Source organism: Epargyreus clarus, unplaced genomic scaffold (genome assembly GCF_041222505.1).
Source record: "Epargyreus clarus isolate Ecla_fem2 unplaced genomic scaffold, WU_Ecla_fem_2.2 ptg000015l, whole genome shotgun sequence".
NCBI classification, from domain to species: domain Eukaryota; kingdom Metazoa; phylum Arthropoda; class Insecta; order Lepidoptera; family Hesperiidae; genus Epargyreus; species Epargyreus clarus.
This window is the reverse complement of record NW_027332223.1, coordinates 11,531,310-11,554,213: the sequence shown is the minus strand read 5'-3', so window position 1 is coordinate 11,554,213 and position 22,904 is coordinate 11,531,310. Positions and strand designations below refer to the sequence as shown.

The window sequence follows — 22,904 nt, the reverse complement described above, 5'->3', positions numbered from 1 at the left end:
ATAAGCTATGAATTTGATCGTAACAACTGAATTTTCACAGATAAGAGAGTTCCAATTTAAAGTCCAAAATGTTGGCAAAGTACCGATGAAAATCGCATGGAGTTTTATAATCGATGAAGAATTTCCAGCGCGCATAGATAAGCAGCGTACCAAAAAAGTTAGTATCGATCAAAATTCAAACATAATATATTATGTGGGCAATTACTTCATCTTTTCATTATTAACTTATTCGACCAGGCATTAGGGACGACACCAGCAAATAAAAATGAAGTAAACCAAGAAGCAGCTGGTCAGAAAACCCAAGAAAATGGTAAATTTTGTACTAATATAAATAATAATAATACAGGGTATCTCAAAAGCAATATTATATGAAAAAATCGTTAAAAAATAAATAAACAATTTATCGATAAAATGTTTATTAATTATTAATATACACTCTTTGGAAATCTATTATCTCCTTGGAGATTAATTCAGTTGGAAAAAATTCACATACTTGTGACAGAGATGCTTTAGATGTCTGTGACGTTGCTCCATCCTACTGGAACCATGTTCAGGCAGCAAAATTAATCTGACATCCTCACATAACGCACTGAATTTAAAAAGTAAGATAATTCCGCGCGATGACATTGCATCCCGTTGGTGAATGAAGGGTCTGATGCTTGTGTTTCGGATGGGTTGCACTCCAGTAGCGTAATGTAGCGTAATGTATCGTTTAATTGGCTTTGAATGGCATCCTGGGGATCTAACTCTTGCACCAATTGAATTTTATTGGGGGTGTATCTGTAAATCTTTATAGCAAAATGCTGTATAACGATGATCTATGCACGTTCAAAGCATTTGCACGCTTCCGAATGGAGATATCGGAATTGGATTTTGGTTTATCTAGTGTTGAGCCGGTCTCCTGTTTTTTTATCCAATTCCGAATAAGAGCCTCGAAACTTGCAGAAATTTCTTCGCGCTATAGTCGCAGAATTACTGTTTTTGTAAAATTCGCCCACGCACAACGCGCGGTCCGCTTCCAAAACGCTCTATACTCTATAGCGACTAAATTCCCAAAAGCCAGGGCACCGGTTGAAATAACCCCCGCGCCCCTCGAATGCATTGCGTTCACGTTCAAATATAAAATTTCTTTTGAGATACCTTGTATTATTTACTAATGTGCGGTGTACCTATAATCATTTTTCTAATTTTACAGATCCGAGTAAAGTAACCTTGTTTAGTGACGATTCTATCCGAGATAGCGTGGATACATGGTTTGAAGTGGATCTTCCTTTCACAATTGAACCAATGAAAGAATGTCTGAAACCAAACGAAAGTCGGGTCTTTAAAGTCACCTTCTCTCCTCTAGATGCTTTTGTTTTCAAAGTTAAATTGAAGAGTTTTATTGGTAAGTACCTTTTATCTGCAGATAAATAATATATATTATTCTTACATATATACATATTCTTTATTTATTAATGTGGAGATAAAATAGCTAACAACAATAACATAGGTTTATCAAAGGAATTAATTAATAACTAAGAAATAAATAGGAAATACTTTAATGCTTTATAATTTTCTCAATATATTTTTAGATAATTTGGATCCCTACGATCAAAACATATTCAGTAAGATAACAGCTAAATCACTGGTTCCATACGTTCATCTTGATATTGAAGAAAGTAATTACTTGACATCAGGCAGAAGAAAGGTGACAGGAGTAGTGTTACCGCCCCATGTCACTGTGCTAGAATTCAATGTTCTTGGATCTGGATGTTACAAAAAGTATGATTAAATTAATTTATTTTCTTTATGCAAACTATATGTATTTTGTGGTGTAAGAACACTACCATCAAATACTACAATTAATTTTCGAATCCCGACGTGTCTGAAAAATTTCAGTGTTTGTTGATACCGGTGCTAAATTATACATTAGCAGCATATGTTATACTTTACCTAACAGGTAATTTAATTTCTTTCAGGGCTTTTAATATAATAAACCCGACGAGTGAGCCATATGAATTTATATTCGAGATGGTATTATCTGATAAACCAGATCTTATACCGGTTCATTGTAATAAGCTTAAAGGACAAGTGGAGGGTGGTTCTTCCACAGAAGTAATATTTACTTTCTCTCCTACGGCACCTGGTGTAAGTAGAAATAAAATTTCAGACGGAATAATAAATGAATTGATGAGGAGTAGGCGTGAAATATGATTACTATAAATCATTTTCTATAATAGGTTTATGAGTCTCAATGGAAATTCATAATACCAGTTCATTCTCTGACATTGAATTTAATGGTTGTGGGGCTAGTGAGGGAACCAGAGGTTATGTTCGTTCCCACGATTCTGATTATAAGAAATTCCTTGGTTGGATTTACGAGTAACAACATAATCGTTTTAAAAAATAATGAAAAAGAATCTCTAAACTTTGAGTTCAAAGGTAACTCTTTATGCAATGAATCTGGGAAAACTCCTGTTATAATAGATCCCGAGCAAGGAGTTTTGAAACCTCATTCGGAAACGAAAATCAGGTAAAGTCCAAAAACATTTAAGGGATAATTAAATCTAACATAAGTAATGGCAATTTAAGACTACAACTTTTTTCAGAATAATTTACACGCCCATTCAAGATGGACCGCTGTCGTTTAAAATATTTTGTAGCGTGACATATTTGACAAAGTTCCTAACATTATGCGTGAATGCCTTAAGCCATTCGATAAAACCTAAAGTAACGTATTACCTAATAGGAAATGAGCATATTTTAAATAGTGATGCTGTTACCAATATTCACTTGGATCAGGTTTGTAAATATATTAACCTAAATAACTAAAGAATTTAGTAACGATTATCTTCGTATCATATGATATAGACCAGTACATTTCACAACTGCCTCAGCTTAAGTCGGGGCCCTTAAGGTTCTACTTATTCATTGACAGAAACGTGTGTAGTAAAATAACAAGTCTATTGAAGTGATACATTGAACATACTATAAGTCTTTCAAGGGATTATGAAAGCAATGCTTTGTGTTTAACTTCAAATTTATTATTGAAAAAATTGCTAATTTTTATTTATTACAATAACTACAGACTGCCTCTACATATGAGAGAACTATCCCGTTCACGATAAAGAACGACGGTTCAGCGACGTTCTTCTTCGACTGGCACTACACTTGCAGCGCAGTCAAGAAGTACCTGCAAGTCAGAGTGGAGCCCCCCACTGGGTACGTGGCCTCTGGGAACGAAACCGAATGCGTGTTATACTTTACGCTTAAACAAGTGCCTGTGCAAGCATTCCCCGTCACTCTATCGGTGGGATATATAAATATACTTTACAAAATATTTTTGGACTTGCGGACAGCCTAGTTATTTCGTGTATATAAAAACCTTTTGTAATAAACATTGAGTAGTGGTAATTAGTGCTAAAAGCCTTCATAGAGATTTGAAATCCTTCACAACTCGAAATATGTTACTATCCTTATCCTGCTGAAAGGAGACGCATACTCAATAATAGCTTGAATAGTCTTAGATGTCAAAAATAATTAATTATTTCGTTGATTCTGTTTTAGATATCAGATGGCCCAGATTATAGCATATATCTGCACGCGGATATAAAGAAGCCAGCATATTTTTTCTCATGCATGGAATATGATTTCGGAAAATGTATTGTTAATGCACCGGATTCTACTTACAAGAAGAACATCGCTATCAATAATGATGACGAGTTCCCATTAATGTATAAGCATTTTCTTAAAAACTTAACTTCTAATAAAGAAAGACTAAGTATTAGTCGATAAAGGCTGGTTTATGTTAACGACGAAATTAATTAATTATAACATTATATGTTACAGAGTCGATCTCAATTTTTCGAACCTACCTGAATTGTTTGTCGCCTATAATAGAGAAAGTTCAATACAACCTCGTAAGCGTATGAAAATATCAATTTTCTTCCGGCCAAAGCAGGTCAAAGAGTATGAGTTCAAGTTACAATTCTGGGTAAATTCTCTTTGCGAAGAAATTATAACTATTAGAGGTGAAGGTAAGTTAAAACAGAGTGGTCCTAGAAGTAGATGAAATAATACTAACTTCTACTCAGGATATAAGGGAAATTCATAAACTAACTTAAGTTTACTCAACATTTTTCCAGGAGTTCCTCTTCTTTATGATCTCTATGAAGGATGCCAAAAAAGCTTCGATCTGGGCCCTGTGAAGGTTGGCGAAAAAATAATTCGCCAAATAGATGTAATGAATCATAGTAAAGTCCCCATAGATGCAACATTTATATTTAGGGATATGTATCACACTGTTGAAGACACAACTAAGTCAGAGGGGACTAGTGTATGCCTTAATCCAAGTATGACGAGTGTCCATGCTGGGAGTCAGGGGGCATCAAGGTAAGATACGAGTAGTTTTATAAATTAACAATAAAATAATTTGTAAATAATTTGACTCTTAAATAACGATGAATGATGTGGAGTCGCCGTATTGAAATTGCGCCAAATTCCGTTGTTTGACGTTAATGAAAAGGAATAGTAGATATCATAAAAACATTTTCAAGAATAAATATTTTTACAGGGGTCTAATGCTAAAACAGTATAAAGAGGACAAAATTAATGAACAAATTGCAATGGATATCGAAAATGCACTGGCGTCGTTGAAAGTGATCCCTAATAAGTCAACTATAAAACCCTACCGAAAAGTCCCACTTAAAATTCAATTTAAACCAATAGGCTTGATAAGTAACCTCGAAGTTCAGGTTAGTATTTCACACTAAATATTATTTAAATATATAATTACGTATACGTTTCTTAAGATTCCCAAAAAAAGTAGGTACATCATGTGTTTTGTTAAATAGTAAGTACTTATTATCTATACCTTACTGATAACGAAACATAAAACAAACCTGCAATAGCCCATACAATTTTATTAACACCACAAATCCTTGCAAAATTAAAGATAGGTGTTGTTGGGGGAATCACATATCATGAACAAACAAATTAGGTGACCAAATCAGCATGTTGAATTTCTACTAACAGACACACATTTGGTGAAATTACTTAAATCACGAATATATTCGCAGCTCAACATGAAAGTGTTTGATTTCGAGAGGCCATTAGTGCGACTGAGCGGTAGTGCCACCGGAATGAGTTTACGCTTAAGTCAGAACTCTTTGCAATTTGGTAGAGTTCGCAAACGCGGTTGCAAGATTTTAAAAGTTATGCTTCTTAATAAAGGAGATTTTGGTACAAGGTAAATAAGCTGCTCAAATTTTTTTCCTTACTGTCACTCGTATTTGTAGCCAAATAACTTAATTTTATCGTATGTAAGTGAAAACTTAGTGGTTCAAACTCAACCTCTCATTCGGGAGCCCAAGGTTTAAATCCCAGACCTCTGATTTTCAATGAATGTTAACTATCTTCTATTTTCTTTGGTACCTACTTCTTAATTTGCCTGATTTAGCTAATTACTTTGGACAATCGACAGGTTCTGTTGGCAACCTCTCATTTCAAATGAGTTTACAATATCACCAATGCAAGGAAATATAGCGGCTCGTACGAATGTCACGTTCACCATCACATTTAGACCCGCGAACCATAATCCGTTTATTAAAGTTTGGGTATGTACAATTTTGATATTTATTTTAGCACTTACAATTTAATGTTCTATACACTATTTAATTTAAGTATATTAATAAAATTAGGTGTGTTTTGCGAGTTGGTAATCTGTTATTACTTTTGTTTTGACGAAAAATGATTATACAAAATTGTTTGTGACTTGAAAATAACCACAGTTTGTTAGTTAGTGTTCCTTTATATTTAGCCTTTCCTAAATAATTTCTTAAATAAAAATACTTTTTATATCCTATCATTTGTCTTGAGAAAACCATGAAAATGGTTATGGATTTTTTTATTACGGGATTTACATGGAATAATCCACCTCTAAATACAATCCGATGATCCAATGGGATGGTTGTCGGATCCATCCATCAAAATAACAGTTTCTTATAACCATAATGTCAACAGGCGAGTTGCAACTTGGACAATTATAAACCTCTGGAGTTGGCCCTGTATGCTACTTGTGTGGACCTCGGAAATATTCAGAACAAATCGATGTATCTGGAATGTCCCGTGAGAGAAGTGCGCACGGATTATGTTGTCGTCACAAACCCGTGAGCATTTTGAATAATTTTATAATTACTATTTCGTGTTAAAATGCCCTTAATAAATAACTGTCACCAATAAAGTGTAGGTTTCAATTGTGTTAGATATGTAACTATTCACTTGGATTTATGTTTAGTTACATGTTACGTATATTTATCAAAACGCTGTAAATCAGTCTCAATTATTGATTAAGCTTCATTATCTTCCTATTTGTAGACAAAAATGTAAAGAAATCAAACGCTTCAAACGCTTTCTACACTCACAGCCCCCACTCTAGGATTCCCTGTATCGTAGGTGCCATGGACACACACAGAGACAAATACACAAACACCCAGACCCAGAAATCTAAATTCATCATTTAAATTTCTGTCTGGCCGGGGATCGAACCCGGGACCCTCTGCGCGTCAGACCGGTATGGTGACCGCTCCACCACGCGGGTCGGGAAGAAATGTGCAAAATTTGAAGTTTTAGCTGTTAGTTTTTTGGGGCATGAACTTTAATGGCGAGACTTATTGAGATTATACTCTTAAGACAAGTCCTGCTAGATATCCTATTTTCTATGCTATCGAGAGCAGTAGAAAGCCAAAAAACATTACTTTATAGTTAACACTGTAGCATAAATAAACATTACCATTACAGAACTGATGATATGTGGCTGGTTTTATCAGAAGTTTCTGGAGGACCGTTTGAAACTCTCAGAGAATTTAACGTGGAACCTAATTCCACCTTTGATATCCCAATACATTTCAAACCCAAGACTATAGGAAAGCATGAGGTAAATTAACTTATGCGAGTAAGCGTAATGAAGATATAGTACTTGTTATAAATTGAGGAAATGTTATTTATCGAGTAGTACATACCAAAAGAACACATATTGTTCTTTATACATACCTAATACTCAATCAACATTAGTCCTGCCATTTAGCCAATATACCTACTTAGGATTAGTTCGGTTTTTGCAGTAAACTGTACATGTTATATTGTCATATTTTATGAGACCCGTGGCAAGTTCATGGGGCCCTAATAAATCTAATTTAATTTTATAAATGTCTTATAGATTTTTTTTCGTTTCCAAATACGTATTCTAGTGAATGTGTTTGGTCTTGGCGTTGTTTTTTCATGCACATACTTATCAACATTTCAAGATAGTTTATTTCTTGCTGATTTATATACATTTCAAATATTTTTATACTGAGCTTGCAGCCTCTATGCCAAGGGCCCCGTCAGGTTGGGGGCCCGTGGTACGTTTTCATTAATCATAACAAATCACGAAATTTGTACCGTTTTTGGCTCAAAAGACAATTTTAACATTATTTATAGTTAAATTCTCTTTTTAAAACAGAGTCAAATACTGTATTCTCCGTTGGGGGAGAGTGCGCTGTTCATAACGGTGATTGGAGCCGCGACTCACCCGAATCCTAATGACATCGTAAGGTTTTCTGTTCCCGCTAAGGATTTCCACACTGAAGAGCTGCTAGTATACAATATAACAGAGGTGATGATTGAATCATTTAATTACGATGAAAAATAAAAAGTTATGACATTCCTGATGTTAGTTAAGTATAAGGGGTCATTCAAGTAGGTAGACGCGCCAAACTGCTAGTCCGCTCAGAATATAGAAACTAGTCGCAATAGCAAATTGTAGATATTAGCGGAACGAAGACAGCGCGGGTCCCCCCCGGGCAACCCGCCGCCCGCACTCGCCCACGGGTACAAAACTGGCGTTAATGTGCCCTTACGTTGCTACGGAGTATATGCTTGTAGTTGTGTTCGACCGCATTGGCTCTGACTGACACCTGTACGCAGGGCCGGATTTAAGGGAGGGCAACCAGGGCGGCAGCCTCCACAAAAGAGGGGCCCCCACAATAGAGACGTCGGATTTTTTTTTAATTCCGACTAGTAAACACTAGTAAAAAAAAATCTTTTCCTTTGATATTTTTTTTCGCTGTTTTACCTTCATCTACAGTACATTGTACAAACATGAATACTAGAAGAATCTACCTGCGTTTCACAATAAAATATTTATTGAAAAACTCAACTGAAAATATTGTTCATTTTATTCGGAAAATAATTTGGGGCCAGGGGGCCTCCACTCCTTTGTGGGCAACAAGCCCTCTAGACCTCTAAATCCGGCCCTGCCTGTACGCATTAACTTCAAATGGGTCTTGAAGTTTGGCGGGGACTGTACCTACTTATATGAGTAAGTACCTTGATAGCTTACTTTTGGGGCGGAAGGGCGTAATGGTCTGGATAGTGGTTACACTAATAATATTTTTTTTTTTGTAAATGTATTACATTCCAATAGTTCCAATATGTACGTAACAATAAGAGGAGGGAGCAGTTTTACTTACGTTAGCCTTAAGGTTGTGGTGAGGGTTAAAAATAACTATAATTGTTCTTACGTAATACTTAGCCGACTCCTTATATAAGTATACGTATCATCTGAGAAGACAAGGTCTTTAATTATTATTGAAAATGTTAATACCTATTAATATTTCTTTGTAAATATAGTTTCCTGAAACATACACGGTAGTGACGGAGATAGACAAGATCGTTCCCGAAAAGTTCGATGGGTACTATGAGATCAAGCACCCAGAGACGGTGAAGGTGTGGGGGGAGGCTGCGGCCACGTGCCGCTGGGCCTTTGTCTGCTATGAGGAGTGTGAAATACACGCTAAAGTTAGTTTATTATTAAGGAATCATAGGATTATTTCTGCCTATCACATAGATTAGTAAAGATTACTCACTTCTAACAAGAAAAGGTACCAAGTTTTGAGAATTGAAATAGTTGCGTAAAAAAGTTTTGCCACGTCTCCATGCTAAAATGTCCCTAAAATATTTGAAATAATTATTTATTTATTATGTAAATTGTATACATTGTAATTGTAAATTACGCAGTATTAGTTATTTATTCGTAAATTTTCTCTAAAAATGTTTTATGTGTCAATAATTCAAAAAAGAACTTACTATAATAAGCCATTTGTGGCTTCATTCATTTCAAGGCGGCGAAGTATCTTTACTAATCTATGGCCTAAAAGCAGTGTTAAGCGCTACTGTGCCTTAGAGGCCGTGGTATGACAGACATACTTGTCCAAGGCATTCCAGCTTAGTCCTCAGGGGTAGCGGCCGACCTCAGGTAGAAATCAAATCATATCTGGCGTTGATTACAGTTGTACACGATTGCAGTAGCCAGTTAACATCAGGTGGACTGCTAGTCGTATTACTACCTATACCTATATTATAAAAAAAAGCTTCATACATTCCTAATTAGTATGTATGAACTCACGTAATTCATATGTTTCTACCTCATTCAAACCAGAATACAGTAACGTCTAACAAGTTCCTTTTACAGCCAATTGAAGAAAATTCAAAACTCGCATTGTTTTATAAGGAAAATCATATTATGTGCTAAATGCCTTTAATTTAGTTTATAGTAATATATAAGATATAGGCAATAGATCAAAACACACCCTATTCACATTTTCAAAACGTAGGTGTTGTTCATAAACGAAGAATCAAGAGAGTATCAGTTTTACAACATAGTGGCGTCGATAACGCCGAGCAAGATCGTGGACACGCTGGTGTTCGTGTCGCGAGCGCGGGAGACCGTCCAGAAGGAGCTAGTGATCACCAACCCGCTGTCAGCGGAGGCGGAGTTCTCGGTCCGCTGTGAGAAGCTCCAGTGCCCCAATGTCCTTAAAATTGGCAGGAACTCTGAGGTATAACGATAACTCAATCGTAGGTAGTCCAATGACACTCAATTCTGACATCAAACCATAAGTGCCCCAATATTGGGCACGAGTCTTCTCTCAAAGTGAGAAGAGTTCAGGCCATAGTCCACCGCTGGCCAAGTGCGAGTTGATAGATTTCACACACATGCCGAATCATGTTTCAACTCATGTCAACTGATGAGATTTTCTGAACTTGTACATAATTACGCTAATATATTACGCTAATATTGTTCCTAATATATTAAACGACAAGAATTAATTAATGAAAACAAATAAATTTAATTAATAATGAAATGTCATTGAATCTAGATAGTAAGTATATCCAAGTCGCCAATGTTAATATCGTTGCTTTGTAACTTACTTACTATACTAAAAACATCACAATAAACTTAGTAGTTGATTGCTTACTTTTAACGTACTACATTTGCATACATTTATCTTCATTTCAGTCCACACTTGTTATGGCTTATTCGCCGCTGGTGGTGGGAGAGACTGTTGAATATTTAGAAGTTACGAACCAATATGTTGGCGTTTACTTGTACAAAATAGTGCTAAAGTGTCTACCGGCTAAGGAAAAGAATCTCGAGTTCTCTACGACAATCGGATCAAGCATACCATTGCGGCTGAGAGTGCAGAATAAAACAGATGTCAAGACTGATTTTTATGCTACGGTAAGTGTGGGTGAAGATCTTGGGGCTAGAATATACATGCGCTATTGCCTTCCTGTAAGAGTCGTCTAAAAGACTGCTTTAGAAGTTACGGGTGACAAGAGTGAAAGCTAAAACTCACCATAGTGCCAAGTACCTTTTGAACGTTTCATCCACGGCTACAAAAATTATGTATCTGTAAATAGGACTGGTATACTATATACTATAAGTAATAAGTCTTTTCAATTATTTTATATTACAAATGGGCCAACTAAAATAAATCAGGTTGCAATTGTTTTAATTTCCTAGAAAAATGAAAGAGTTGAATCTGAATTCAAACCATCAAACAATGTTCTGGTTCTATAAAGCAGTGAATTAAGATTTTCAGCACTTATTTCATACTGAGGTATGTTTGTTTATAGTAAACATATCATATGGTATGCATGTTTCAGGTGTCTCACCCATCGATAATAACTGAGAGAGACTACACATTAGGACCTTATGAAAAAGGAAAATTCCAAGCTTGGTTTGAACCTACAGAACTTGGAGTCCAGCACTGTAAGGTTTCCTTTGATTCACCCGTTGCAGGAGTTTTTGTGTAAGTAACAAAATAACAACAACATAACAAGCCTACTTTAGGCTTGTTTGTTGTTGTTGCTGTTGTAGGTATTATACATTTCTTTCATCGCTTTTTCTTTGTAAATGAAATATTTTTTGATTCCTGTTCTATGTTATTGACATTTGGTTTTAATATTATCGATAACTATTGGTACATTTATATTGTAATCATATAGGGTAGTATTTATATATCAAGGATCATATTGGTTAGTGTGCACTCCTTATAAATTTTATCCACTTACTCATTTTGTGAGTAAAATGTATCAACTAACTCTATACTTGCTACTTTTCATAAAGATACTTTATATTAATTACTAATTGGCTACGCATTATTTTCTAGGTTTAATATTAAAGGCACTGCCACCGATCCAAAACCTCAAGGTCCGTATGAAATAAAAGCTGGAGGCTTCGCGACTATAAAATTCAAGAACGTGTTTGAAGACGCTCGAATGTTCAAAATTCACGTAGATCGAGAGGAGTTCTACATTAAAACTACGTACGAACCAATAAAACCTAAAAAGGTGAATTTATCTGTTTATAGATTAAATTATAGAATTATAATTACGCTAATTCCACTCGTAAGATTATTGCACGAAATAAGTGCCCATGATTTACTCAGTAAAGTTATTAAACGCCTGCCTTATATTGGTAAAAAATGCGTCTACGTTAACTGGCCACCTTAAGGGCAGTAACGCCTTGTAAACTTCTAAGAAAGAAACGTCATACCCTTCTAAGAAAATGTTGCAAACTATGTTGTTCGTACGCCAGCTAAAAATAATGTTTCCCCAATAATTTTGAAAAAAAAAAACGAACTACACATTATGCTCGTTGTTGACCAAAAGTCTGATTAGTATATTTCTTTGTATCACTTAAGATTGAATTTGTTTTTATTGATTTCAGGATTTAAAAATAATGGTCTACTTGAGTGAGATCCCTGTGCACGGTGGGGGGGATATGCCGACCGGCAGCCTGATTGTCGAAACGTACGAGCCACCAGAGCCCAAAGTTCAGTGGACGTATTTCTTGCAAGCTATCCCTTGATCTTTTATCTATTTTACTTTAATTTTGTGTTTTAAATGTTAAAATAAAACATAAAATACTCATATTGATGATTTTTATTACCAATCAGTGACACTAAAATCTTTTACAACATCATCTTTGTCAGGTATGTTGTCCAATTCAGGTGCAGGGGTCTTCTTCACCTTTTGCTTCTTAAGTTTCTTTTCTTTTTTCTTAGGTTCTTCAGATTCTTCGTCGATTTTAAAATTGTCGTTTTCGTCCTCACTATCTGATGGGAACAAAACCATTGGACCCTTCTTCTCGGGGACATCACTAACTTTCTCTTCATTTATCTTAGCTCTCTTGATCATTGGCAATTCTCCAGCTATTTCATCATTCTTTGAAACCTTCTTGCGTTTCTGAATCTTGTTGATCTTGTTCCAATTTTCGAAGAAGGTTAACAAAGGTGTTCCTTTTGTCTTTATACTTGTTTCCCACGCGTTCACCATTTTCTCGTCGTTAAGAGAGAAACTTATTTTAGCTCTCTCTTTCTCTATGAACTTTGCATTTTCTTCAATCTTCTCCAGCAGCTGGCGTATTTTTTTCGTATAATTGGAGACTGAACAATTCTTCAGGAATTGTTTAATCTGAAATATTAATAAAATTGTATTATCAGCTTAGTGCATTTTATGTATACGTATTTCGTATGGTGGTCGAAATTCGGCCACAATCATTATAAAAAAACTTGCCTATTTCTTTTTTGATACTAAACCACGTCAATACAAAACAAACAAAAATAGTTGGTTAAAAATAAAAGAAAAAAAGTTCACAACTGTTGTTTATATGTCAAGAAATCAAACCTGAATTATAGCTAGTAGCGATGTGTCTGGGAATGCAATGGAATGTGATTCATTTGCAGTGTGTTCTAACAGAAGACCATACAACTTTTCGATAACAGCATCTTTGAACCCATTTTCCATCATTTGTGACTTCGCCAATCTCAAAATGCAAGAAAAGTCTAGTGGTTTCATTGACACTTTCTTATGCTTCTTATTAAAATCATATGTAGTCAGCACCTGTAAAAGGCATTAAAAGGTATTTAAAAGATATACTTCAATCACAAGATACTTATAAAATGTGAAACAAAAAAATCCATGTAACCAGATTAAATTCGCTTATGAGAGAGATTAAAGTCGGTCCTATGTGTTTTAAAATAATAAATGGGCAATATGTATCTGAAATCATCTAGATAAGATAATAAAAGTATCACTTACCTCCACAAGATATGGCAGAATTGGTATGAAAGTATTTGTTTCCTTTGACAAATTGATAAGTATTTCAACACAATGGAATCTCAATGGATAGTACTGGTGTGTAGGTACTAGCTTAATGGTGTTCGTGATAACCATTACCAAAGGATAGAGCAGTGGTTGCAACTGTGGTTTATTAGACGTGGCAGCAATTAAATCCGCCCACAGATGTAGTGAGTTTACGCACTGCCAGTTATAAACGGCTTGCCTGTTCTCCACCTTTTGCACAACTATGGCATTCCTTAACAGTATCGCTAGCTGTCGTATGTACAGAAACACGTGGCGATATGATACATTTAGATCCAAACTGAACATCTCCACTAAGGAGCGTCGCATGAAGTTGATGCCTGGCCATGTGGTCGGGCTCACGAATTTGCAATTCTTCACGTAAGTCATGTACATAGCTTTCAGAACGAGGTCTAATAATGCTGCCTGTTGATTCCTTGTTATCCTTAGTATACAGAGGAACGCCAGCACTCGCACTGTCTCCTCCCCTGTGCTCCAGAGTGTGATCAATCTCTTAAGAGCGTGTTTCGATATTCTCTGGAAGCAAGCCACATACACGCACATCTGATGCAAGTGTTTGAGGAGCACTGTCAATATATTCTCAGATGTGACCCCACTGAGGAGTTTTAACAGGTCTTTTAGATAAGCCACCAGAGGGCCCTTGATTTTGATGAAATGCTTGCACTTCTGTGGGTCTTTTCCAGATTGTTCCATGCCCAAGTACTTTTTGATGGCATTTGGCAAATACAAAACACACATTTGTATTACTGCATTGAAGACAGAAGATCCTAAAAGATTTTATAAAAACCAAAATAAAGTTTTACTAAAGTGACTATGATTTACCAAGTGAAACATTGATAACAAATACTAAATTTAAAACACACACAAATCAGTTTTATTAGTGAATCAATCTAAATCTTATTCTTATTATTTCTGTAGTCCAACACTACCTACCAAGTTATTCTATAACATAAACTTATGATTTTCCAAGAACAATAACTTTAGAATAGTCATATTTCAAGCTCAATTAATTAATTCATGGAAGCATAAAACAGTATCAAAAATACTAAACTATCTAATAGAGTTGATTCAATGATTCTTACCTTCAACTTTGAGTTCTGCCTTTGAGGAGCCATCATCGCTAGTGGCCCGCAACATGGCAGCGTTGAAAGCTTTGATAACAGTGGTCAGAGTTGTCAGCTTTACCTTATCCTGGCTTTGTAGTTCTGATTGCCATTGGGACACCATCTTGAGAGTAATTTTCCCTTGCACTGTCTTAGCGTCTTCATCCTGAAAATATTTTTGTGGTAAGATACCAGGTGACCAGAAGATGGTGTTGGAAAACATACTCTCACATGATAAATAAGTAATGATGTGATTAGAATAATTTTATAATCACATCATTATAATTCTTATTAAATAGGAAAACCCAATAATTCAAGGTGTATTTATATATATAAACATTGAGCATGCCACACATAATCCATGGCCTATAAAATAATATTTTTATACAATAATATCGACTGGCACAGCCAGATTCAGACTTAATTACCCTTTTTATAAACTAGCTGGCCCGGCAAACATTGTGTTGCCATATAAATAAAAAATGTTAAGGGTGAACAACCCATATCACTTAGGAGTATGAAAAATAGATAGTAGCCAATTCTCAGAACAACTGAATATGCATATAAAATTTGGTGAAAATCGGTAAAGCCGTTTCGGAGGAGTACCGTAAGTAACATAGTGACACTAGAATTATATATAAGATTAATACACATTGTAAATGATATCTTTTTATTACCACGACCGGTGTCTGATACTTCCTACGTTAGATATAAGTGAGAACTTTAACTTCATTAACTAGACTAGACTAACTTTCAACAGGGCAGTAAAATTCAAATATAAATGTGTATCACCTCGAAGTCACTCTCGTCACTGTCCGCTTGCAGAGGACCCGGCACGTGTAACGTATCTCCATCTTCACCTTCCTTATCAGACTCCTCCTCGTCGGAATCCACACCAAAGTTTAGTAAATTCTCGTCGTTTTCTTCCAAAAAGGTGTAAAAATCAGGGTCGGTTTTTTTCAACTTCTCCAAAGATTTTTTGTGTGCTTCAGGGCTTAGGTCCTCTTCTGAATCTGTACATTGTCAATATGTTTGATATTAATACAATATATGTAGTTACTTTCATAATACTGACTGCATAATGCGAAACTAACCTGAATTTTCCGCAGATACCGGGGCGCCTTTTAGTTTCTTCATATTTGATAAGTTACGCTTATAATATACAATAGTAAATTTAAATTGTTTCTATAATTATTTGTTGAACTTCACAAAATTTACTGCTTCTGTGTTATTTTACGTTCACTCTCCTGCTATCCAAATGTTTAACATGCTCTGCCTCTATTAAAAACACATGCACGCGATATTTGCTTGACAAGATATGACATATGACATTGACATTTAGTTCGACATTTTAAATTCTTGTCAGTCCAAAACGACCGCAAAAAGAGAACTGTATATTGTTATAATAATAAAATATGAAATATGTTCGATATCATATCGATATATCATATATCATACATATATATCATATATGCTTATAAGTACATAATATTTAATTTAATTTTAATACATTCCAAGTTTTTTTTTTAATAAATTTTCGTTATTGTATCTGTGGAATGCAAATTTCAAAACGCCGACGGTTATGCTCAAAATGTTAAGTGTGCTGTGTGATGTGACGTTACACCTTAAATAATACACAAAACTGATCAATACTCGAAACAAGACAAAATTAAATAAAAAATACATACATATCGTTTGCTGATAGAATTGGTTGAATGTTATGAAACGAAATGGAGCCAAATTATATTAAAGCTGATAGCGTGAATCTTCTTAAAGTAGATCCATATACGCAATGTACTAAATAAAAATGAATACAAAACCTTTCGTGTAATAACAAAATAAACAACGTAAGTAAAACTTCTCTACATTTACATTTTTAGTCATTTCGGACAGTTAAACCATTTTTTAAATGACTTCCCTAAGATAAAGGTTATCTTTAAGCGATTATGAATCTTTTTTTAAACAATAATTATGTTTTTATTTGAAATGCTTTAAGGTTATTAATTGTTTATATATATATATTTTCAGATCTTCGCGACAGCCGTATAGTGATGACGCTATAGGGTATGTGCAGTTTAAGAGGAAGGCAAGTTTGTTCCATGAAAAGGAAAGTATTATTAAATGTGACACCTGTCCTGCCTCTCAAGGATACTGCAAACATGCAGTGGCATATTTAATGTGGAGTCGTAGAAGTAAGGAGCCAAAAGTTTCCAAAGTGGGCAGCACTCTGAAGTACATAAAAGCAAAGGAAATGGAAATAGTAGTTCTTTACTTGAGTAACCTACCCAACAAGATGACAGAAGGAAAATGATAATACAGTTCCTGTTATTGCACTACAGATTTAATTATGAAAATGTCAGTGATAAAAAATATATATCCAATTTTATATATTTTAGTTTACAGAAAATAATTTTAGTGATGTAGAAACACACATAAGCTCGCACAAAAATTCAGCTTAGCAAGAGTTTCATATGCAAGAAACAGGATACAGGTTTTTTTTCCGAAGTGCGTAAATGACCTCATTTGATTCCCTGTCAGCATTAAAGATTCTTTCCCCTGTATAATGCAATTATGGCTTTGTTAATCTTGTGGGAAAGTAAAATCATAAATCTCATGATGTCAGTACTCTATACATTTTTTTTATTATTTAATTTTTGTGCCCAGACACGAGTGTGAATGCTCATGTCCTTACACCAACACCACGATGGTTGCATGGTTAATGTTGGACTCATCCTTAAGGAATGCCTTACCCACTAAACAACCCCTTTCTGGCTTTAGTCCTCGGGTACTTCACAGCCTTCATCGGATGGCAACCTCTTAGTGGGGAAAAAGAGGTGATTGTGTCATGAGTGCAATATGAAACTATTTATACTCAGCGCATGCACCTATTGTTCCACTATATGTCCTTGGTGCTTATTGTGTCCACAATGAGATGCGGAGCTATTGGAGTTTTTGGAGTTGCTGAAGTACATTTCTTTATCAAATTGTCGTATTTGTACCAAAATTCACTCGATAATGCATACATGGCTTAATGTTTTTGTTCCATATTAAAATCATTGATAGCAGCTGCCATATATGTTTCTCCATCAAACTCAGTGATTTTTTTCAAAGAATTCAAACTAAAGATGGTGATATTTTCTTTGTTGGCATAACCGGGATCGGTAATGACTGTTGTATCAATGACCAAATGTGGTCCATACTCATTTAAGCAATTTACTTTGTTTTTACAGTTCTAGCAAGACTTTTCCATAGTTCCATAATTCCATTATAACTTCCTGGATTGTGTAAAGGCCATGACAAAATATTGTGTCATCATTTATAAATGAATATTCTTGTCGGTTAATAACTTTGTTCCTCATGTTAAATTTGTTATTTTTTTTTTTTATAATACTACAATCTGTCACACCTGTGGACAATGAGTAGTAGGTTGGTAGGTGTTTAAAGATGGCATGCTCGGTATGTGACCTGTGTCACATCCTACTTTACAATCCATAATTACATTTTCATTTAAGTATGTCTTGGGGCATTCTTCGTTTCAGCCTACGAATCGTGTGAGTTTCTTTCATGAGGGTCTTTGCCAAGGGGTTTGGGTGGTTTATTATTCTCTTTTGGTAGTTTTTAGTATGTCGTACTATTTCGTACTACCTCGTGTTAATGAGCAATGTTGCATTCTACATTTGATTTTGTGTGTGAAATTCGTAACTGAACCCTGAAATGTTGAAGTGCCTGTTAATATTTTCGCTCATTGAACGTAATGTTCTCGCAATATCGCTTGTTTTTTCTTTGAAACTTCATGCCAGTTTAACAGTAGGACAATTAGATGTTGAAAATTTTTCGAAGTAGGCATTTATCAATTATCCGCTTAGAACTGCCCGAAAAATCGAATCAAAAGCACAAGTTGAAGTTATATTTAAATATTGATCATTCATATGCACAGGTCGTGTGATGTTACCATTTAAGGTGAAGGTAAAAACTGGTGCTTGGGCAGTTTTTGAGCCTTTCATGAAATCCCATGCAGGACAATCATCCAAACACGTTGGCTTCATATGTTTTCTGTTCAGCTACTCATCTTTATCATTTATCTGTCTTGAGTTTTTTTGTAGCCCTCCCCATTCTTCTTGCTTATTCCAGTCATTATACAGGGTAATTTCGTCTCAGAAGTATTCAGCTGCTTCATCCGAAGAATAGAGAATAGTGATACTGTCTTCTGTCACCATACCTAGAGATTTAGGATATGGTATTTTTGTCACACCACTGAGTTGGATGTTTTTCGTATTCTCATTTGGAGTACTACAAACATTGTGTTTAATCATGTTAAAGGGCTTCATGTCTGCCAAATTAAGGAGAAGAAGTTCATTGGAATCCAACTCTGTACGGTCCAAATCATGGACATCTATGTGGCGGTAATGCGACTAACGATTTGTATCATTCTCTGAGGAGTTCCTGCCTCCTGGTTACGTGTGCTAGCAGAGCATATTATTATGCTCTGTTAACATTTTAGTGTGAGTTCCGGGGACAGCTGTTATTGTTACTCGGCTTTGTAAAATCAACGAGTTTCAATTTTGCATATTTTTTGTAGGTATTAATTGTTGCACAGTTTATTTTTTCATTAAACATTTTTCGGGTATAATCGCGAGAACTATCGCTGAAAACTATCAGGAACTTAGATACTTACACTAATCACTTGTTTTTTTTTCTATTTCATTCCGCTTTATTTCTGTGAATTGCCATAATTATTCCTTAAAACTATCCGGAAATATAGAATTCGTGTGCATGATGCACCAACACCACGATGGTTGCATGGTAATGTTGGACTCATCCTTAAGGAATGCCTCACCCACTAAACAACCCCTTTCTGGCTTTAGTCCTCGGGTACTTCACAGCCTTCATCGGATGGCAACCTCTTAGTGGGGAAAAAGAGGTGATTGTCTCATGAGTGCAATATGAAACTATTTATACTCAGCGCATGCACCTATTGTTCCACTATATGTCCTTGGTGCTTATTGTGTCCACAATGAGATAATAATAATAATAATAAACGCTTTCTACACTCACAGCCCCACACTAGGATTCCCTGTGTCGTGGGTGCCATGGACACACACAGAGACAAATACACAAACACCCAGACCCAGAAACAGAAATCTAAATTCATCATTCAGATATCTGTCTGGCCGGGAATCGAACCCGGGACCCTCTGCGCGTAAGACCGGTATGGTGACCGCTCCGCCACGCGGGTCGTCGAGATGCGGAGCTATTGGTGTTTTTGGAGTTGCTGAAGTACATTTCTTTATCAAATTGTCGTATTTGTACCAAAATTCACTCGATAATGCATACATGGCTTAATGTTTTTGTTCCATATTAAAATCATTGATAGCAGCTGCCATATATGTTTCTCCATCAAACTCAGTGATTTTATTCAAAGAATTCAAACTAAAGATGGTGATATTTTCTTTGTTGGCATAACCGGGATCGGTAATGACTGTTGTATCAATGACCAAGTGTGGTCCATACTCATTTAAGCAATTTACTTTGTTTTTTACAGTTGTAGCAAGACTTTTCCATATTTCCTTAATTCCATAATTGCTCCCTGGATTGTGCAAAGGCAAGTATTGTGACATCATTTATAAATGTATATTCTTGTTGGTTAAAACACCCACAGGAAAACTCAATGTAGCAAACATAACTTGCTTCCTCATGCTAAATGGGCAATGTTGCATTCTACATTCGATTTTGTTTGTGATTTTCGTAACCATACCTTTTTACATTGAGGTGCCTGTTAATATTTTTGCTTGTTGAATGTTATGTTCTCGCAGTATCTTTTTTTTCCCTGACACTTTTTTCCAGTTAAGGTCGGTAGGACAATTTGAAGATTTAAATTATTCCAAGTAGGCATTATTTGTCAATAATCTGCTTAGAACTGCCCAAAAAATTGAATCAAAAGCACAAGTTGAAGTTATATTTAAATATTGATTATTCATATGCACAGGTCCAGTAATGTTACCATTTAAGGTGAAGGTAAGAATCGGTGCTTGGGTAGTTTTTGAGCCTTTCATGAAATCCCATGAAGGACAATCATCCAAACAAGTTGGCTTCATATGTTTTCTGTTCAGCAACTCGTCTTTATCATTTATCTATCTTGAGTATTTTTGTAGCCCTCCCCATTCTTCTTGCTTATTCCAGTCATTATACAGGGTAATTTCGTCTCAGAAGTATTCAGCTGCTTCATCCGAAGAATAGAGAATAGTGATACTGTCTTTTGTCACCATACCTAGAGATTTAGGATATGGTATTTTTGTCACACCACTGAGTTGGATGTTTTTCGTATTCTCATTTGGAGTACTACAAACATTGTGTTTAGTCATGTTAAAGGGCTTCATGTCTGCCAAATTAAGGAGAAGAAGTTCATTGGAATCCAACTCTGTATGGGCCAAATCATGGACATCCATGCTCTCTGTGGTGGTAATGCATCCAACGATTTGTATCGTTCTCTGAGGAGTTCCTGCCTCCTGGCTATGTGTGCTAGCAGAGCATATGCTCTGTTAACATTTTGGTGTGAGTTCCGGGGACAGCTGTTATTGTTACTCGGCTTTGTAAAATCGAAGAGTTTCAATTTTGCATTTTTTGTAGGTATTAATTGGTGCCAGTTTATTTTTTCAGTAAACTTTTTTCGGGTTTCTATCTGGAACTATGGCTGAAAACTATCAGGAACTTAGATAGTTACACTATTCACTTGTTTTTTTTTTCTATTTCCTAGAAAATTATCTGCTGTGTGAAGTTAGCAGAGCATTATTTCATTCCGCTTTATTTCTGTGAATTGCCAGAACTGTTCCGTATAACTATCAGGAAATATAGAATTCGTTTTTTTGTGTTCTGCTTGCATTTACTGTGCTAATTTCACGGACACTGTATATCTGCTATATACTTACGTTAAATAAAAGTAAAATGTTTAAAATGCAACGAGAAATTTTGCAAATTATATTGAAATTACAAAACTGTACAATGTAAAAAATATTTACAGGAATAGTATTAAATGGTATCATCATTTGATTTGGTTTTTTTTTTCACTACATTATTTATAGTATGCCACTCTGGCCGCTGTAATACATTCCTGAAGGCAGTGTTGCCAACTCTCAAAAATATTTATCCCTAAACTGAAGTCGAAACCCCCTATAATTGCATTAATTATTTGAAAATTCCCCTAAAAATATATTACACTTTTTTTTTGGGATGCCGTGCCACCTTATGACCCGTTTCCCGTTTTTTTTTTTTTTTTAGCCCCGCCGTGCCGGCTCAGAACATGTTTGTTTTGGACGCCGTGCAAGATTATGTCACGTTTCCCGTTTTTTTTTTTTTTTTTTTGCTCGCCGCGCCTTTACAAAACCCCTAAAAAAACCCCTAGACATATAAAACCCCTAGAAAAATCCCATACCACTCATTTACCCCCTAAATCTGGGGGGAAAACCCCTAAGTTGGCAACCGTGCCTGAAGGCTGTCAAAGAGAGTCAGGTCAGTCAGTGGGACTGTGGGACATGACTAGAGATGTACAGTTAAATATGCTTGTGTGACTTGTATCGATACTCACTTCTCAATATAACTTCACCGTACAGAAAACATAAAATGAGATTAATAAATTCGGAAATATTAAATGAAAAATGTATACGACAATAAATCAAAGAAATGATTTAATTGTAAAATATTTTTAACCTACATGTATAACAAAATATTATCGATTATATTATCAATTCTAATAAATCAATAACAATTACTAAAGTCATATATTTATTATTTTTCTTTAAAATATTTTAAGCGAAAATCACACTTATTATTTTATCGAATAACGAGATATATACCCGTGTCGATATATACGTCGGTACATGGCAATCTATGGTACAAAAAATATCGATTGACGTAACCGTGTTTTTAACAGTGTCATAGGTAATAGGGAATATGCACATTTTTATTTTATTATTTTAAACCACTTATCACATCGTTTTAACATAGTAAAAAATATAAACAATTTTATTAGTGATTGATATATTTTTTTAAAAATTATTTAAAGTATCAATAAAATTTGACACATTTGAACGCCGCCATTTTACGCGCTCTTTGAATGACGTCACGTAGCGTGATTTGTATTAATATTGATGATAACTGTATGCACATAAAGGTATTATTAAACATTTTCAGGTTTCATCGCTATTTACATCATGGGAAAGGCTAAATAACTACTTTATAAATATTTCCTGGACTTATTGTGCAAAACCAGTACTATAAACTATAAATACATTATATAGTGTTTTTTTCTTTTGCAAAAGATGCGAAAATACG

The 22,904-nt window shown here is 35.1% G+C and overlaps 2 protein-coding genes across 2 annotated transcripts in view; one reads left to right on the top strand and one right to left on the bottom strand.

Moving 5' to 3' along the window:
* The window catches only part of LOC140748064 (hydrocephalus-inducing protein), a 38,873-nt gene extending 26,631 nt beyond the window's left edge, over nucleotides 1-12,242 (top strand). The window contains 23 exon segments of the mRNA XM_073080762.1: nucleotides 41-157; nucleotides 238-310; nucleotides 1,196-1,387; nucleotides 1,575-1,764; nucleotides 1,962-2,130; nucleotides 2,223-2,515; nucleotides 2,592-2,784; nucleotides 3,071-3,292; nucleotides 3,550-3,716; nucleotides 3,832-4,019; nucleotides 4,128-4,374; nucleotides 4,556-4,736; nucleotides 5,061-5,230; nucleotides 5,465-5,597; nucleotides 6,004-6,149; nucleotides 6,781-6,916; nucleotides 7,484-7,636; nucleotides 8,653-8,820; nucleotides 9,636-9,860; nucleotides 10,322-10,543; nucleotides 10,972-11,117; nucleotides 11,478-11,658; nucleotides 12,038-12,242. Of these exon segments, the coding sequence (XP_072936863.1) occupies nucleotides 41-157; nucleotides 238-310; nucleotides 1,196-1,387; nucleotides 1,575-1,764; nucleotides 1,962-2,130; nucleotides 2,223-2,515; nucleotides 2,592-2,784; nucleotides 3,071-3,292; nucleotides 3,550-3,716; nucleotides 3,832-4,019; nucleotides 4,128-4,374; nucleotides 4,556-4,736; nucleotides 5,061-5,230; nucleotides 5,465-5,597; nucleotides 6,004-6,149; nucleotides 6,781-6,916; nucleotides 7,484-7,636; nucleotides 8,653-8,820; nucleotides 9,636-9,860; nucleotides 10,322-10,543; nucleotides 10,972-11,117; nucleotides 11,478-11,658; nucleotides 12,038-12,178 (4,053 nt within the window). The 3' untranslated portion in view covers nucleotides 12,179-12,242.
* On the bottom strand, nucleotides 12,235-15,905 carry Noc2 (Nucleolar complex protein 2). The gene is made up of 6 exons (XM_073080764.1): nucleotides 15,671-15,905; nucleotides 15,369-15,589; nucleotides 14,556-14,742; nucleotides 13,411-14,240; nucleotides 12,997-13,212; nucleotides 12,235-12,783 (listed from the first exon to the last, which is right to left on the bottom strand). The coding sequence occupies exons 1-6, from the start codon at nucleotides 15,711-15,713 to the stop codon at nucleotides 12,256-12,258; spliced, it is 2,025 nt and encodes a 674-aa protein (XP_072936865.1). The 5' UTR covers nucleotides 15,714-15,905; the 3' UTR covers nucleotides 12,235-12,255.
* Nucleotides 15,906-22,904: the final 6,999 nt, after the last annotated feature.

Bases quoted from the DNA above. Each gene is read 5' to 3' on its own strand.
- Noc2 (XM_073080764.1), bottom strand. From the start codon at position 15,713: ATGAAGAAACTAAAAGGCGCCCCGGTATCTGCGGAAAATTCAG. The intron at 14,743-15,368 runs GTGATACACATT...AAATATTTTCAG, and splicing joins GTGACGAGAGTGACTTCGAG to GATGAAGACGCTAAGACAGT. The intron at 14,241-14,555 runs GTAAGAATCATT...AAAATCTTTTAG, and splicing joins GGCAGAACTCAAAGTTGAAG to GATCTTCTGTCTTCAATGCA.